Raw genomic sequence first — 16,992 nt, forward strand, 5'->3', positions numbered from 1 at the left:
AAGCTTCCACCTTGCTTTCTTTTCTCTCTTCAATTGTTCACTCTGAGAGAAGCCAACCCCACGTTGTGAGGATAGACAAGAGACCAGTGTCGAAAGGCCCTCAAGATGGGGAAGAATTAAAGCTTACTGTCAACAACTGGCACCAAATGAGTGAGTTCACCCAGCCTGTGAAGCTTTCAGATGATGACAGCCCCAGTTGACTGCAACCTCATGAGATCCTGAGTTAAAAACATCTAGCTAATTCATTCCTGAATTCTTGACCCAGAGAAATTATATGAAATGATAAATGTTTATTGTTTTTAAACCACTAAGTGGTGAGGTATTGGTTAAGCAGCACAACTAATTCATACTATTTCTTCTAATAGAAAGAAATACAAATAGGTTAGCAATTGGATCAAATACCTTCATTAACAACATAATATTGTTGCTATATGAGGGATTTAGAACTCAAGCCAAGTAAATACCGGATCAGGGTTTTGTTTTTTTGTTTTTTGTTTTTTTTTTAAATTCAGGCATAATTTACCTAGGTGAAACACACACATCTGAAGTATGTTCAGTGAATTTTGAAAAGTTTAGCAAGAACATGCACCACATAAGTAATACCTTGATCAAGATGTAAAAAATTTCCATTACTCCAGATAGTTTCCTCAAGGCTATTTTGAATCAGTTCTTATATTACTCCTTCCCCCAACCAGAGTTGAATACTGTTTTTATATCTATCACCGTAAGTTTTGATCATTCTAGAACTAGTAAACAGAATAATATGTTCTTAAAAACAGAAAGTCAAAGATTGTGACATGTAAAAATTATAAAAACATACTCACTACATAAGGTTAAGCTACTTCTAAATATATAGAAAAGTCACTTTTATTACGTATGGTCAGATTAGACTCTTCCAAAGAAGCAAGTAAGGTGGGTATACTTGGTATCTGAATCTCCCATTCTAGAGAACACTTAAAACCAAATCTTTTAAAGTATCAAGGGAAGTATTTTTATTCAGTTTATTTTTGCTTTTATTAAATAACTACCATTTAGCAATATACACATTTTTTCCTCCCTTGAAAAAAATTTGTTTTCATCTAGGATATAGCAGTGATTAAAAAGCAATGACCAAGAATGAGAATATTTCCTTAAAAGAGGATGGATAATTATAATCCTAAAAAGACTCGTGGCAAGCATTTTTCATTGGCTTAGTACAACTTTCTTTATTCATTAAAGGGGTATTTTTCATGATTTTAAGATAATTTCAGAAAATGTACAAAGAAATTCATTTAGTAGCATATTTGTAATAATATATATACCACATACTCTTCTTGCCAAGAATGCCTGAGACAGAAAGTAAAATTACTGAGTCATTGAAATAACTGAATTTAAACTATATCATCAGATTCTACCCAAGCTATGAATATTATTTCTGTCTACTCTTCAACATGGCCTTTCCTTAAAACAGTTCACTGTGTCCCTAGGAATACCAGCATCCTGTTAGTAGTTACTATGTACCACTCCCAGGAAAATACTCTCAATCTCAACTAGAGGAATGCTTAGTACTGAAAACATTTCAAATTTTCATATATATCCTCTTTAGGAATTTTTTTTTGTCAAGTACTTTGGAGAATGCCTACCTCACAAAAACTGAATGCTGGACAATGTCAATGTTGAATTTCTATGGAGCCTGTGAATTAGATTTCCTAAAATAAAAATTTGCACCTGGATTTTATCATTAAACAAGTAACAGAAGAAATGAAAACTCTGCAGTTTCTTGTTATGCTTTTTTGTTTGCCAATTTCTGCTTTTCATTTAATTGTCCTGATATTACACAGTACCTCACGGGTTTCCTCTCTCGAAGCAAGTCTTCTAGACTCCGTTCACAGTGTTCAGCTACCACCACCAGTCTTTCTGAGTAAAACAAAGCAAATCCACTTTACATTTGATTAACAAAATATTTAATAACAAAATAACATAGTCCATTAAAGATATTACAGTACTAATAGCACTGTAGGAGTTTTTCAAACTCTATATTAACTACATAATTACCAGATCTATACAACAGAATAAATGTGTAATAAAACAACACATTAAATAACAATTTCATGTCATCTTGTGTTTTTGTCTAGAGTTTCTCCCATGTGCATCAGGAAAAACAGATGGAAAGTTTTACCTTCGGAAGAAAGAAGCGACCCTTTTTCTGACACATATTAGGAAAAGGAGAAGCTTGGCTAAAGATATAAAGAAATTTTGAAGTGAAGGGGAAATTGGGAGCTAGGGACAAATTGTCTTGGCAGTCTAGTTCAAACACAAAGTTTTGCAACTGAGTTCAGAAACTTGAGAAAAGTAGAAATGTTCTGAATCATGACTATGAAGAAAGAACAGAAAATTGATTTGGGATTATTTGTAACATCATGGGACCTGCTGAGATTAAGTAATAATATAAAATTTTGGTGGGCACCATCAATATTATGATGTAATTTTTATTTTCCAACAGATTAACTAAGAATAAGATAGCACAGTTCTGAGGGTCAGACCATACACTTTTTTTTGCTCATCGGTTATCCCTAATGACTAACACATTGTCTGACAAATTTTTTTAAAGATTTTATTTACTTATTTGAAACAGAGAGAGAGAGAGTGCAGCAGGGGGAGTGGCAGGCAGAAGGAGAGGGAGAAGCAGGCTCCCCGCTGAGCAGAGAGCCTGATGTGGGGCTCCATCCCAGGACCCTGAGATCATGACTGGAGCAGAAGGCAGATGCTTAACAGCCTGAGCCACCCAGGCACCCTTCCCAATTTTTTTTGTTTTGTTTTGTTTTTGTTTTTGTTTTTTTAATGAATGCACGTAAGAGGAGTGAGAGAAAAGTACAATTGGGCTTATAAGTGGTTGGGAATCTGATAAGGTTATTTCAGGAGAGATCAGAGGTTTAAAAGAAATTGTGGAGTTCTGTGAATATCTATGCAAAATGGGTTTTAAGTTAGATAAGGAAGAAGATGAACACAAAATATAGATGGCAGACTAGGATAAAACAAAGAAGTAAGAGTGCAAAAAGATTGGGAATAGTGATCATTGCAAAGAAGTTTGATGAAAATGAAAAGTAGGAAAGGTAGAAAAAATGAAAGAGCAGGAGATGGGAAAGGAGAATTCCAGAGTAGGAGATCCAGCAAAAGGAACACTCAGTAACAACTGGCTCAAGGTATGGTCTTGCATGTGGGAGTAGAGATGAAGGACAATGGTACACAGGCAATCATGTGAGGTAGGAGGGCAGTATACTGCATGGGTCAAATTTTGGAAGCTGAAACTATCTGAGGTGGTAGCACTATACAGAATGATCTGAAACAGAAAAACTAAAAATGCTCTAAATGAAAGCGATCACTTTCAGATGAAAGACTCCAAGTGATCTAAACAGGAACTTAAAATTAAATTTGAAAGAACATTTAATGAGGGGGAAGAAAGGAAAAAGAGAATAAGAAAGAAAATCAGTTCTTCAATAAAGAAAAAAACACACAAAGTTGAACTTGAAGCAATTGTGTACAACTGTGAAGTTCTAGGAGGAAAAAGCAAATACAATCAGAAAACCAAATGGGAAGCTGCTGTATTCCTTTGCTTTCGTCTTACAACATTATGTCAGTTTTCCTAACACCTATCTGGCTGCCTCTCCTCAGTTTCCTCTGTACAATGGCACCTCTTCTACCCTAATTGAAATGCTTTTAGTTCCTCTACCTTTGATTCGGGGTCTTCATACTGTGTTTTCTCCTCATTTACTCCCAAGGCTGAAAATCTGCAAATTTTATTTCAAGTCCAGAACTCTCTTCTGCATTCCAGGCTTTTATAGATAATTTCTCACCCTAATATAAAAGTCACCCCAAACTTGACAGAACTCAAACTGAACTTATACTTTGCTCCTGAAACCTGTTCTTGGGTGGTATTTCAGTAAATGGTACCACCATCTTGTCAGCTGCACCAGCTAGAAACTTAGGAGTAATCTCCCTTTCTCAAATCCAAACAAGAAGTCCTGCTATTTCTATCTCCCAAATGTTTCCAGAATCTGTAGTTTGCTCCACCCACCACAAAGTGGGTCCAAGTCAGCGTCCTCTTAATATGAGAGTACAATGTGCCTTAACTGATCTCACATTAATTCTTATTACCTTCCATCATATATTCATACTAAAGTTGAAGTGATAAAATAATAATAAATCTGAATACCCTAACTCCCTCTCTAGTTTCATCTTTTGTTACTTTGGCTTACCAACTTCCGGTCGTGCTGGCCTTCCCTCCATCTTGCTTAAGGTATTAGCACATGGGTTCACATTGCCTGAAATGATCTTCCCCATTCCCTTCTCCCAGCTAACTCTTATCATGAAACACAGTGGTTAAGAGCACAGACTCTTCTGTCTAAGCTCAAATCCCAGGTTTTCAACTCATTAGCTATGTGACCTTGGAGAATTTTGCTAATCTTCCTACGCCACAGTTTCCTCTTCTATAAAATGAGGAAAACAGTAGCACCTACCTCAGAGTTGTTGTTAGGTTGAAATAAGTTAACACATAATAAGGATCAAGAATAGTGCCTGGCACATAACAATCACAATCTAAGTATTTGCTATTATTATTATTCATTCCTTGGTTAAATGTGACTTCCATAAGGAACACTTTACTGGTATCCCCAAATCAATTTGCTCCTCCTATAAGATAATCTATTCTACACTGTACTTTTCTTCAGTAGCACTTACTTCAACTCTACGGATTTGTATACATTTTTATTTAATGTCTTTTTTCTCCACTACATGTTTCATGATCACAGGAACATGCAGGTCTTGTTCCAAATGTATCATCAGTGTCTAGAACTGGCACCTCAAACATATAAGTATCTAATATAAAAATACTTGTTAAATAAATGAACTTGAGCAAAGGCATGATGTAACCATTAGAAATGAGTAAGAGTCTTATGACAGTCATTATCTAAATAGAGATCTGTCCTACGTAGAAAATTTTAAGTCTACCTTGTAAACTAGGCATAATAATATCTCAATAGTGCTGATTTTAATATAAAACAAAAATATCAGAATTCATTAAAATGTGCATGTTCCATTATTTTATAATTTTAAGTTGGATATTCGTAAGTCTCCATATCCATGAAAGATTTCCAAAGTATTTGGCACTACCCTAATTTGTCAGGCTTAAAATAATTTAGAAAAAAAATTGTCAGGCTTCTTCTGGAAACTCCTTCAAAATATCATAAAGCAGAGTTTGCCAAAGCTTCAGGATTCTATGGAACTCTGAAGCATTATTTTAATACAGCAGTGACATAATCCTTGGCAAAATATCAAAGTTTCTCCCAAAGGTAATGGAATGTACACCGAAACAATGTTTCCAATATGAACCATTTTTTTCAAGAAATCATTAGAGAGTCTTCATCCTGAAACTCTGGACCACTGTTTGAAAATAACTTCTGTTTGTTATAAAAACAATATAGTTTCACAGAACAAAATATGACAAAAGTATCTGGGAATCATAATGTGCCAAATATAAGTCAACAATGTAGTGGCATTATTTATAAAAAACAAATGTGACACTAAGATGAACTTTAAAGAGTAGAACATACAAGAACTGTGAAATAATCTTTCTTCTAACAAATATTTGATGAATGCCAAGTATCACTGTAGTGTAAATACAGCCTGAACTGTACGTTTTAAGTCAATGCTAAGAAACTGAAGAGAGTACGATATTAAGCAAGAAAGATAATAAAGGAGCTGAATCAGGAGAGGGACTAGAAGAAAGATTTAAATAAAATTTTTTTTAACTTAAGAGAAAGAAAAGTAAATTGTGTGTTAGATTATTAGAATACAGTTACTGCATCATTCTTTTGTTACTTACAATAAAAATGAGACTAGCTCATCACTTTTTAAATATAATATCTAAATAAATATTTAGATAGTAAAACTGACAAATACAAATTCTGCAAGTAAAAACCAGTATTGTTACTAGGTCACTGTGTTGGTTAGTTTTACGAGTCAACACAGCTAAGCTATAGTTTTTAAACTCAAACACTAATGTAGGTGTTATTATAAAAGTATATTGTTATAAATGATCAAGATCCATAATCACTTCAAGTAAGGAAGATTATCCTAGATAATGTGGGATTCAATCATTTGTAAAGGTCTTAAGAGCAGAACTGAAGCTTCTATGAAGAAGAAATTCTGCTCATGGACTGCAGTTTCAGCTCTTGTCCAAGAGTACAGCTTGTCCTTCTTGATAGCCTGCCTAGCCCCCACAGTCACAGAAGCTAATTCCTAGCAACTAATCTCTTAACATGAATATCCTACTGGTTCTATTACTCTGATGAAACTCTGAACCAATAGACACACTTAGGTTGAAATGTATATGCAGCTAGAGATATGGAATAAATTATCTTATAGGTCCTTAACAATGCTATTATTCTTTATCTGAATTTTCACATCTATTAACTTAAAAAATTTTATTTTTTATTTCATTAGCAACCATCAGAAGATTTCTGGGTAAATAATGCCAAATAAAATGGGATGAGGGGCGCCTGGGTGGCTCAGTCCGTTAAGTATCTGCCTTCAGCTCAGGTCATAATCCCGGGGACCTGGGATGGAGCCCCTCGTCAGGCTCCCAGCTCAGCAGGAAGCCTGCTCTCCCTTTCCCACTGCAGCTCCCCCTGCTTGTGCTCTCTCTCTCTCTCTCAAAATGAATAAAATATTTTTAAAAAATAAACAAAAAAACCAAAATGGGATGCATTATCATTTATAATCCTCACTCTGCTTCTAAACACTGCTGAGATTTCAAGCTCAAAAGAAAAAAAGAGTAAATTTGTTAAATATTTTCATGCTTTATTGGTTTTTTTCTTTTAAAGATATTTTGCTCAACTTTTCTTTTAATAAATCAAGTTCCTGAATTCTAATAAAATGTCCACTATTCTTGAGATTCAGTACTTCATCCTGAGTTGGGGGAAAATGACATCATCTTGAATCAGTTTTGAATAACCTATAGAAAACAGTGAAAGCCTGACTTCTGAGCTAATCTAACATGTGAAAGCATAATGTTACTAAAACATACCACATGTCACACGTAACCCCAAGTGAGAATGGGAAGGTAGGGGAATTGACAATGACAAGATATGAGATAGCTGCATAGCAAGAACAAAATAAAAGGGGGAGGGCACCTGGGTGGCTCAGTTGGTTAAGCGACTGCCTTCGGCTCAGGTCATGATCCTGGAGTCCCTGGATTGAGTCCCGCATCGGGCTCCCTGCTTGGCAGGGGGTCTGCTTCTCCCTCTGACCCTCCCCCCTCTCATGTGCTCTCTCTCATTTCTCTCTCTCTCAAATAAATAAATAAAATCTTTAAAAAAAGAATAAATAAATAAATAAATAAAAGGGGGAAAGAGAAGCAAAATCAAAATTCTTTGAGGAGACAATTAAGTGGAGTCCAAACCAAAATCTTGTGGTGTTACATCACTGAGAAATACTTGTTGTTCAAGGAGATTGTTGAATAGAACCTTTTTCTATTTTTTCAACATAATGTAACTGAAATCACAGGAACGCTTTGGAACAAACAGACCTTTATATAAACTTATTTTAATTCAGCGATTTACTCCTTATGCATACAATTTTTCAGGACAATGAACACTGCCAATATAAACAAGATAATCAAATTCCCTAACCTTTTGACAATCACTAATATTTTCATTCCAGGCAGCCAAACTTAAAATATATGACTACTATATGTATCCGTGACCTATGTTATCCTAGAAAAGAGGACTGCTGAAATCTAGGAGCACGGCAAGGAGGGGAAGCGGAGTAACCAGCAATATGGTGAATGGGCCTAAGGGGACTACCCAGATTGTTGAGCAAGCTTCAACACTAAGAGTCTAACAGTGTCTAAGGAGATCAGTTTCTATCTGACACTGATAACTAAAAAGAAAGTTCCTGTGCAAAGTTAGCAATAGTGTTCCCCAAAGGGATTGTCATAAGGTTCTCCCAAGTTCAATGTGCACAGGGGCTCATTTAGGTAGAAGGAGGAAAACAAGGAGCTCAAGAAATATCTAGGACGACTGAGTGAATTATCCTGAGAAAATAAAGTCTAGGGAGAACTGGATAGAAGCCAAGACTCCAGTCATATGATGTGAAGCTCCATATAGGCTTCCAGACATAGTGGAAAGAAATAAAAGGCACTTTAGGATACAAGAATGAAGAAATCCTAAGAACTAAGTGGTAAGAGTTTGGGAAGACAGGCTACTTCAAAACTGCAGATGGAAAACAGTAACACTAATTATGATTACCAGCTACAAATGATAATGAGGATCTACTATATTTCCAAGCTTTGCTTAGAGTGGTTTTGACACTGGGCCAATGTAACAATTGTAAATTCTTTAGAATTTGTAATTGGATTGGTAGTGGTGGGAAGAGGTGTTAAAAGCATTCAGGGATTGACAATACCTATCAATTGTTTGGTGATATAAAAAAACAACAAACCCAAATGATTCCTATAATTTTAAATATTTAATGTCATTGAAGCCATTCATCAAATAAAAACTTTAGCAAAGAAAAAAAATGTTTTTAAAAAACAACAACATACTTGCCAAAAGTTCCTTTCTAAACTTTTGGCAAATGGCTAGAGCTATCTATAAAGTCTTCCGTGGGTACAGTTACCACTTGTCTTCATGGCTATATACAGGCAAATTAGAAAAAGCACCTCTCCTCTCAGAATGAATTAGAGAAGAAGAATTCAGCTCCTCCTTGTCGCATTAGCCAGAGGTTTTGTGCAGAACTCTATACGGTGGCTCTGAATGCGGGTCTCTGAGTCGGTCACTATGTGGTATGGCACACCTGTAGGTACAGGTCGAATCAACTTTGGAGGGTTTATTGCCTTACGTTAGAACTTCTCCAGAACGTCTTTAAATAAAGAAGAAAAATGCTCTCCATGTAGTTGATACTCTGCATAAGTGCTTTTAAACCCTTTCTTTACATTATGAATCTTTTTTGAGAATCTGGTTAAAACTATGGACTCATTAACCAAAAAATGCTTGCGCATACATGTACACACACACAAAATTGTATATATAATTTCATGGTTCATAGATCTCCTGATGCCCATTCATAGGTCCCTGTGGCTCTTGAGTGCTATTTTAAACTGTCAAATTTAGTTTATTTAGATGTTCACCCACAGAAAAATTGGGACATGAAGCTACAGAGGTTTCCACTCAGAGATCAACACAAAAAAGAACAATAAAGCAAATTTAGTCAGATGTGTTGAGAACACTCCCCATAATAACAAATGCAGAATATCTCAGATCCCCATACCATAGAAGTTTCTATATAATGTCTCCATATATCACCTTAACATACAATATATTATATGAACATTATAAAGCTTGTAACTGATCATTTTTCCAGATTTAAGTAAAAATTTAGAAATTAATTTTTTTTTTAAAGATTTTATTTATTTATTTGACAGAAAGAGACACAGCGAGCGAGAGAGAGAGAATAAGCAGGGGGAGTGGGAGAGGGAGAAGCAGGCTTCCCGCCGAGCAGGGAGGCTGATGTGGGGCTCAATCCCAGGACCCAGGGATCATGACCTGAGCTGAAGGCAGACACTTAACAACTGAGCCACCCAGGTGCCCAGAAATTAATTTCTTAATATGTTGCCTCATTATAAATGTAATTTGAAGCAGATCGATTTCCTTCTTTGCCTTGACCTACAAGAAGTCTACAAAAAAATTTGTAGTCCATGTGAAGAAACTATGTATTAATATTATGACTTAATATCTTATTCTTCGTTTCCTTTCTCCCCATCCTGATTATATATTTTCTTTCATGTACATACTGTATACATAACATTATGTGTATGTATATATAATACTGTATGTATGTCAATTTTTTAGAAAAAAGATTATAAGAAATGTAAATTCCTTTAAAAAGAATAAGAATGATTAATTAAGAATGATATTAAGATTTGCTTTCTTAGGAATATGTCAGCAATAAAGAGCCAGCACATCTCTCGAAAATCTGCTATTCCTTTAGGCCACTGGTACCATTAAAATAAACGAAAGTAAATAAAACTTCACAGACAAAAAAGCTACCCCTCTGTGTTCTAAAGTCTCCTATCCCACTAAAATTCTCTATATGGGAGTTTGATGAATATCTACATTCTTCAATGCAGAATTCAACATTCTTTCCTTTGTACTCCCATGGCATAGCACATTGTACATCATCTGCTGTAACAACTATTATTATATTACAATCATGTTTGTATTTTTTTTTCCTCTACTACTTCTAGAGCTTGGGAACTGGGATCCTATCATATTCATCTTCTATATCTGGCATCTAGCACAAGGAGGGCCATAGTAGTAGGCAAGAGATTGTTATTAACACCAGTGGACTGACGTTATATATACCAAAGAACAACGTAAGAAATGTCAGAGTAGACAAGAAAGACTGGTTCCTAAACAAATCTTCAACTCATCAACATCTTTATAACTTTACTTCAATCCTAGTTTTCCATCAGCTCTGCCCTCCAAGTTTATTCCCTGTGGAGAGAGACCCTTATGACCTTAACATGGCCCCACCTACCTTCTCTCTTGAAAGGTTAGGCCTTTTACTAATATTTGCTGAATAGATCAATCAAAGGCAATCTCGCATAGTAAAGGAGGTCCCAATAGAATAATGTATACTTTAACATGTCTGTGTGTGCATGAATGTGTATGTGTACATACATATGAATATGAAAAATCACAAATTTTTATCATCTGTAAGATAATTAACTCTTTTTACCACCTTCTTTCTCATGTCTCTTACCAAGCCTGACATATCTAAATATTCAAGACACTAGGTATGTGGTAGAGCTCCAAAGTATTTAAGGCATTGAATAGCTCTGATTGGTAGAGGTGTCAATATTTGCATTAATGTACACTTATTTCAGCTTTAAAAAATCTTTCAAAATATGATAAAATGTATTAGTATTCCACCTCTTTACTTACTAGTTGTATGACCTTAGGTTAGTTACTTAATTGCTGTATCTCAATTTCCTTATCTGTAAAATGAGAATAATAATAGTCCCTATTTCATGGTTATGAGAATTAAGTTCATTAAAATATGTAAAGCACTTAGAAAACTGCCTAAAACACAATAAATACTCCATAAATATTAACTTAATAATATTTATTACAAAAACATTTTCTACTCAAAGTCTATAAAATGTAAATGTTTTCAGAGCAAATATTTTTTGAAAGCCATAATCCAGACTACTTGAGAGTATCATTTAGCCTATTTTTCAGCAAAACAAAGAAAACACTGCATTTTTTTTTTGTAATATTAGGTTCAAAAACATGAAAATGCCATTTTTATAGGCAATATCAGCAAGTATATAGGGTTAACTTTCACAAAGTATTTTGTTAGAAAAATTAAATACATTTCATTGAATGCATTTAAAATAATTTTAAGCAATGGAACCGCAGCATGAAATTAAGTTTCCAAAAATAATTTTAAAATAACTAAAATATTGTCATCATAAACATCTTTAGGGGTGGTATAGATTGAACATTTGTGTCTACCCCCAACCCCATTAATATGTTAAGACCTAATCCCCAGTGCAATGGTGTTTGGGGGTGGGACCTTTGGGAGATAATTAGGTCCTGAGGGCTCTGCCCTCATGAATGGGATTACTGCTTTTATAAGAGACTGAGAGAACTCCCTGGCCCCATCCACCAGTAAAGATAGCTGTCAATGAGGAAGTGGGCCTCACTAGACACGGAATCTGCTTGTGCCTAGTTCTTGGACTTCCCAGCCTCTAGAACTGGGAGAAATAAATGTTTGTTGTTTATTCGTATGATCTTTTGTTATAGCAGTCCAAATGGACTGAGATATGGGATATGGAAGAACCTGACTATACTACTAAAAAGGCAGTAAACACCTTCCTGGTGAAACATTGTCTTTTTAACCAATAGGGTTCAACTTTTCTGCTTTGGTTTTCTAAATGGAATTTTATATGAAAAGACTAATGCAGCTCAAAAAAAAAAAAAATTAGTGACTCCCTTTTCACTTGAAGACAGCCCAAATTATTACTTTCAATCGTAAGATACATTTAAATAGATACTTCCAAAATTCCTGATATTAGAACTTTCATTTCCTTTTTATAGAAGGGAAGAAATATGCTTAAAGACAGGTGGTTTCCCTGAAAGAGAAAATTAAAAATCCTTATTCTCAGATCTGAAAAATATCAATCCCTCAAATGTAGTCATTTGTTACTTTACTCACTCAACCAACATTTATTGAATGCCTCCTGTGTGCTCAGTGCAGTTCTGATTCTGAGGTCAGAGGCAAAAGTCATTAGCCCCCCCCCCCTTTATTTTAAGATTTTATTTCTTTATTTTAGAGAGAGAGAGAGAGAGACATGCAGGTGGGGGAGAGGGAGAGAGAGAATCTCAAGTAGACTCCTGGCTAAATGTAGAGCCCAATGCAGGGATCAATCCCAGGACCTGAGATCATGACTGGAGCCCAAATCAAGAGTTGGACGCTTGACTGACAGCCACACAGGCACCCCTATTTTGTCCTTTTCTTCAAGAACTAAGAATCCTCAGGAGAGACAAATTAAATAGAAAATAATAATAAAATATGATAAAAGCTATAAAAGAATCTAGGAAAGGGACTAAGCTCAGATTGTAGGGAATGGAGCATAGTATAATCCAAGAGAGAAAATAGCAGAGTATAAAACGAGGGACATGTGAGGGGCCAAAGCAATCAGGAAAACTTGAAAGACTGAGTTTGGATGGACTGAAGGTGAAGGCATGCAAGCACACACATACTGATTACTGTATGTATTCACCACGTATCTGTAACCTAATCAAGGTAACAGAATAAAGAATACAAAAACAGAAAAAAAGAACAACTTACCATGCTTTCCCCTAGAAATATCCACATACTGGCAAAGTCTGGGATGAGTGATGGTCTTAAGGATTTGAAATCGCCCTAAAATTTTGATGGAATTTGGTGTAAGAGGAAGCCCATTGCTTCCACAAACATCATGTGGCAGAGCCGAGGCAAAGAAGGTAAAGGCACCCATTTCAGCATCCTTCAGGGGAAACATTTCAGAGTCCTCGATCTTCTAAGATAATCTGGAAAAGGAGATAATTTTATGACAGATCAACCAAAAATTAAGCCAGTGTTTTCTAACCTTAAATATGATTAATAATATATAACTTGGAGGAAAATGCCAATCAGAACACTTCACTGTAAAATATATCAAAGTTAAAAAATTCCAAGATAATATCAAAGAGGAAAAACCACCCAATCATAATTTACATTGTAGTTCTAAATCATAATCAAAGATTTTCAATGGCATAAAAAGGAAAATATAGAACATTCCCTTTTCAATGACACCTGACGGTTTTAATAGCTTAGAGGAAATCTGTTATTGCATATTTATATCAACAAGGATCTTATGTTTACCTAAAGCTTGAATAGAGAAGAGACCATCAAGACCATCAAGAACTTTTCCTTCTCACAGAGAGTAAAGTCAGGAAAGAGGAAATAAAGATACCAACCATTAACTTTAGATTATCAGGGCCTCTATTTTTTTTTAAAGATTTTATTTATTTATTTGACAGAGAGAGAGACAGCGAGAGAGGGAACACAAGCAGGGGGAGTAGGAGAGGGAGAAGCAGGCTTCCTGCTGAGCAGAGAGCCCTACGAGACCCTGGGATCACGACCTGAGCTGAAGGCAGAGGCTTAACGACTGAGCCACCCAGGTGCCTCAGGGCCTCTATTTTGATAGTAGTAAAAATTAAACTAGATAATAGAGGCTTCTATAATATTACTTAATGAATCAATTTTTGTTTTTGTGCTAGGTACTTTACATGTGATCTGTTTTAGTTATTTATTTTTTAAAAGATTTATTTATTTATTTGAGAGGGAGAGAGAGAGACAGAGAGCGAGAGCAGGAATGGGTGGGAGGAGAAGGGCAGAGGGAGAGGGAAAAGCAGACTCCCCTGTGATCTGGGAGCCGAACATGGGACTCAATCCCAGGACCCAGGGGATCATGACCTGAGTGGAAGGCAGACACTTAACCGACTGAGTCACCCAGGAGCCCCTACATGTGACCTGTTTTAATTCTCTCAACAACCTTCACAGATGTTATTGCCCCTGGTTTATAGATGTTTCATATATATATATATCTGGAGTGGTCCTATTGACATGGCCTCCAAAGCAAATAATGCCCCAGACGAAGTAACCTGGAAATTAAGGAACTTGCTCCAAATCAATCTGAATCACATTAAGGTAATCACAACAAAAAAGGTCCTTAGGCAAAAAAAAATCTTTCTCTCACCCAGGTGTCTCACTAAAAAGATATTCTATTGCTCAAGCACTGCATGCTTCCCTTCTCAGCTTTCAAGATAAAAATGTTGGAATTCAAAATAGAATAGACCACTTTTCATGTCTGTGCAGAAACCTCATTAAAAACATTAAAAAGAAACATTTTAAAATGTATAAACTCATAATAAGGAAGAGAACAGAAAAGGGCCATGAGCTAAAGAAAGAGTTCAGGGGCGCCTGGGTGGCTCAGTCGTTAGGCGTCTGCCTTCGGCTCAGGTCATGATCCCAGGGTCCTGGGATCGGGTCCCGCATCCGGCTCCCTGCTCGGCAGGAGGCCTGCTTCTCCCTCTCCCACTCCCCCTGCTTGTGTTCCTGCTCTCGCTATCTCTCTCTGTCAAATAAATAAATAAATAAAATAAAATAAAAAATCTTTAAAGAAAGAGTTCAAAAAACTCCAATATAGCATTTTGCATACATAGGAGTATTGTCATAAAAAGCAAAAGAAAGAAGCTACAACCTATATTACAGTCAAGAGGTGTGTTGGGCCTCTTCAGATTCAGAGGCTTCAGATCAGAGAAGCAGAAATAATGGGGAACATAAGTCAGAAGAGGGTTTGAAATGAGAAAGATAATTTAAAGGGCTGAAGAATAAAAGAGTTAACTCTGCCACTGGCCTTCCCAATACTGGGTAGTTATTTATCCTCAAAGGAAAAAAAGTTAAATTTCTTCCCTAGAAATTAAACCGTGTGGGAATTACAATAATAGCTGGTAGCAATGGTGACAAAACCGAACTGTTCTTAATTCTAGAATTTGTAGGACCCCAGTTAAGATTTATCTACCCAGCCATCCTAAAGCACAGTACAGCAGTCAACAAGCTTATCCATATACACAAAGCTCTCAGACAGACTTCCTTAACTCTGAAATAATGAACTGTCCAGGAATCACCAGATAGTTGAAGAAAGACTACATTATAATGGGCAAAAAATAAACAAATAAAAAAAATCTGCCCTGGAGGCAACTGAAATAACTTATGGAAAAGAAAACAACAAAAACCAAAACTGGCTGAAATATATTTAGAAAAATTTGAGACGACATTACATCAGGCAGTATGGTAAAACATATTTCACAAAAGAGTAAAAAAGGAATTGCTGATACAGATGAACAACCTCATTAATATCCAAGAAGTTGCTCATTAAAACTACATGAGAATTTATACCTGCAAGATAGTAAAAATTAAGAAATTTGATAATATGGGGCGCCTGAGTGGCTGAGTCGTAAAGCATCTGCCTTCAGCTCAGGTCATGATCCTGGGGTCCTGGGATCGAGCCCCGCATCAGGCTCCCTGCTCGGCAGGAAGCCTGCTTCTCCCTCTCCTGCTCCCCTGCTTGTGTTCCCTCTCTCGCTGTGTCTCTCTCTGTCAAATAAATAAATAAAATCTTAAAAAAAAAAAAAAAATTGACAATACATAATGTTAGGAGGATATGAAGCAGTAGAATGTAAACTAATACAATCACTTTGGAAAACAGTCTGACGCTATTTTGCTATTCCATTCCTGCAGAAACTCCTACACACATTTAGAAAGGGACACATACGAGAAAGATCAGCATGGTATTGTTCCTATTATTCACAAACTGGACACTATTTAAATGTCCAAAGACAGGTGAATGGTTAAGTAAATTGTGGTACATTCACCTGATAGAAGAGTATACATGAAAGAAAATAAGCAAATTGTAGCAACAATTAACAGCATTGATGAATCTAGAAATATAACCTTGAGTAGGAAAAAAACTGCACATAAAATGTATGTCAATATTCATAATATTCAACAAGAAAAGCTAAAAAATAATTCAGGAATACGTTCATATGAGGTAATATTATATTAAAAAAGTAAAGAAATAGTAATAATAGTAAAAAACTGAGGACAGGGTTACCATTGTATGAAAAGCAGGAGTGAGATTAGGGAAGATCCCATAAGAAGCTTCAAAAATCTTGAGTAATACATTAGTTCTTAATAGGTGGGTAAATGGTTGTTCATATTATTATTATGCTCCATAATTTCTATATTCCATATCTGTATATGTGTGTGCTATAAACCACATATTTCATATTTTTTTTAAATTTTAAGATGAAAAAATTTAAAAATACAATGAATCGATTTTCAAGGCCAAGAAAATCAATAGGGAAAGGACAGTCTTTTTAGCAAATGGTGCTGGAACAAGATATACATACAGAAAAAAAAATAAACTCAATTCCTACCATTACATCCATGAAAATCTGCAATGGATTATAGACCTAAATGTAACATAAGAGAATATTTTTGCAACCTTAGGGTAGGCAAAGATTTCTTAGGCAGGATAAAAAAAAAAAAGCACTAACCATAAATGACAAACTGATAAAGTGAACCTCACTGACATTAAAAACATCTGCACATCAAAAGGCACCCTTCAGAAAATGAAAATCCAAACCAAAGATAAGGAAAATGTTATTTTACTTATAAATATATGTATATATACAACATTTTTATCAAATACATATATGTAGGGGCGCCTGGGTGGCTCAGTCGTTAAGCGTCTGCCTTCGGCTCAGGTCATGGTCCCAGGGTCCTGTGATCGAGCCCCACATCGGGCTCCCTGCTCAGCGGGAAACCTGCTTCTCCCTCTCCCACTCCCACTCCCCCTGC

The 16,992-nt window shown here is 35.7% G+C and overlaps 1 protein-coding gene across 4 annotated transcripts in view; it reads right to left on the reverse strand.

Moving 5' to 3' along the window:
* Window positions 1-16,992, reverse strand: part of TBCK (TBC1 domain containing kinase) — a 227,777-nt gene that overhangs the window by 206,811 nt on the left and 3,974 nt on the right. For all 4 annotated transcript variants that reach the window (XM_036094769.2, XM_036094767.2, XM_078069049.1 and 1 more), the window contains 2 exons: window positions 12,895-13,115; window positions 1,824-1,896 (listed from right to left, as the gene is read on the reverse strand). In XM_036094769.2, coding sequence (XP_035950662.1) covers window positions 1,824-1,896; window positions 12,895-13,087 — 266 coding nt within the window. In that variant the 5' untranslated portion in view covers window positions 13,088-13,115. The remainder of the gene's footprint in view (window positions 1-1,823; window positions 1,897-12,894; window positions 13,116-16,992) is intronic.

The sequence above is a fragment of the Halichoerus grypus genome, chromosome 3 (assembly GCF_964656455.1).
Source record: "Halichoerus grypus chromosome 3, mHalGry1.hap1.1, whole genome shotgun sequence".
Lineage (NCBI taxonomy): Eukaryota > Metazoa > Chordata > Mammalia > Carnivora > Phocidae > Halichoerus > Halichoerus grypus.